The sequence below is a fragment of the Cantharellus anzutake genome (genome assembly GCF_015039405.1).
Source record: "Cantharellus anzutake strain C23 chromosome Unknown EI90scaffold_15, whole genome shotgun sequence".
In the NCBI taxonomy this organism is placed as follows: domain Eukaryota; kingdom Fungi; phylum Basidiomycota; class Agaricomycetes; order Cantharellales; family Hydnaceae; genus Cantharellus; species Cantharellus anzutake.
The window spans coordinates 241691-243541 of record NW_024066965.1 but is presented as its reverse complement, the minus strand read 5'-3'; the positions used below and the strand labels follow the sequence as shown (position 1 = coordinate 243541).

The 1851-nt window shown below is 49.5% G+C and overlaps 1 protein-coding gene across 1 annotated transcript; it reads left to right on the top strand.

Moving 5' to 3' along the window:
• Nucleotides 1-729: 729 nt before the first annotated feature.
• On the top strand, nucleotides 730-1570 carry EI90DRAFT_3121020 (uncharacterized protein; the record flags this gene model as incomplete). The annotated part of the gene is made up of 4 exons (XM_039063360.1): nucleotides 730-804; nucleotides 865-1205; nucleotides 1263-1330; nucleotides 1383-1570. The coding sequence occupies 4 exons, from the start codon at nucleotides 730-732 to the stop codon at nucleotides 1568-1570; spliced, it is 672 nt and encodes a 223-aa protein (XP_038918115.1).
• Nucleotides 1571-1851: the final 281 nt, after the last annotated feature.

The window sequence follows — 1851 nt, the reverse complement described above, 5'->3', positions numbered from 1 at the left end:
TTTTCGCATCTATGCTGCCACCATTCATTATCATCACCATGGCTGAGAGGATGTACAAGCAGATCACCAAATCAGATAGTGCAGTTGACCTAGTAGGCCCAGAGCTTGTGAAATATCTGCAACACAAAGGTCAGTATTGTCAGAGACCAGATTCGAGATGAGGGAGTGTCGCCATAGTGGAGGGCTTTGGCCTCAGTGACTTCTGCCAAGAGCGCTGTGCCTAGTGACACATCCGTGCCCTAACTTACTGACTGGCAATCAGAACCGAAGGGGGGGTAACTCTAGTTGATTTTACTACTGGGGTGTAACCTATGTACAAGTGGGATATATATATGGTTACAGCGGAGACGGTTCCGCAATTGGCGGAGCCGAACGGAGCGGAGCTAACGGGGTTTAGACATTAGCTGACTGAATATTACCGATGAGTCGGTTCGTGGGGTTAGCGGAAAGGCAGGCGATAACCCAGAAACGGACAGGAGGGATAGGCCCGAAGGTGGGCTCTGCAGGGCAGGCAAGTGTATTGCCCAGCGGAGGTGGGGGTGCGCTAGCAGACGTCGGAGCTGTCCGGAAGTCTTCGGGGCTCCGTACTTAGGGAGGCGTAGGTAATAAATTGAAATGAGGGGGTGGTGACCATCGAGGGGTACCGAGAGGATTGCGGAATACGGGGGCTCCAAGGTTAGTGAGGGAGGAGCAGAGTTAGACCGGAGGGATCGGAGGAACCGGAAGTCGATGGCCGGGGATGGATATGACAAGTATGCAGGAGATGTGTGGTCTTCAGAAGAGGTGATGAATAAATATGCACCAGTGAGTCATAACAATCTTACTTTGTACGTCACCCTGATCTCAACTAGAACTATCCCACAGAAACAAGATCCTAAGGATATCTGGGCTCTTTTGAGTAAAACATCCCCACTTTGGAGACTTGCAGACACTGTGCTTAGCTTTGTCTGTAATGCTGCAGATTCAGAGTGGCTGTGGAGTCACTGTGGGCTCATCAAGTCAAAAAAGCGAAGCCGCCTATCAGTGGAGAAGATGAAGAAGACAGTAATCAAGATTGACTTGATGTCTAAGAGAGCAATGGATGGATCCCGTATCAAATGGATCAAGCGCACACATGGAGTGATGGCAACTGAAGAGGACATTGCCCAATCACAAAATAGATTAGGTGAAGAAGCACTGGATGGCTTAGGAGAGGGACTGTCAGAGTACAGCCCAGTTAAGTCTGGACTGCTTACACACAACTGATGACACACTTGCCCCAGACTGGCATTACCCACACAGCCTGATCATTATCCCCAGACTGGCATGGGCATTTGTTATATTTCCTTCTGTAGAGCGGCCCCGCTTTGCCAGGCATACTGACTTTATCATCCCCTGGGTAGTGAGTGAGGAAGATAACTTTCTTCTCTCACTTCCCCTTGCTGCTCAGCTGGAATCCCCATCACAATCTGCTCTGCCAGGTTCCCCCATTGAGACTGACCCTGTCCCCCTCAGCCTCAGCTCCAGCGAAGGCTCAGGATCCCTTGACTTAGAGTCCAAGCAGCTTGGTACCCTGACAGGGACCAAATGATGAGGAAGAGGTCATCGATGAAGATGGGACACCAGAAAGGCATCGTTTAATGCATTCCAAAGGCAGTTGGTCACTGATCTGCAAGATTGCAACAGTGGTGATGAAGAGACAATGTTGTCAGCAGCTCAAATTGAAGGCTGGGTATGTAGGAATCATACTTGCTAGTTGTTTTGCAGAAAATATAATGGCAATTTCTGTGTAGCAGCATTCCACAGATTCTTGCCAAAAGCGGCCCCTTGAAGATCTTTTTGACTACACAGTAGAGAGAGCCTGGAAGGTGT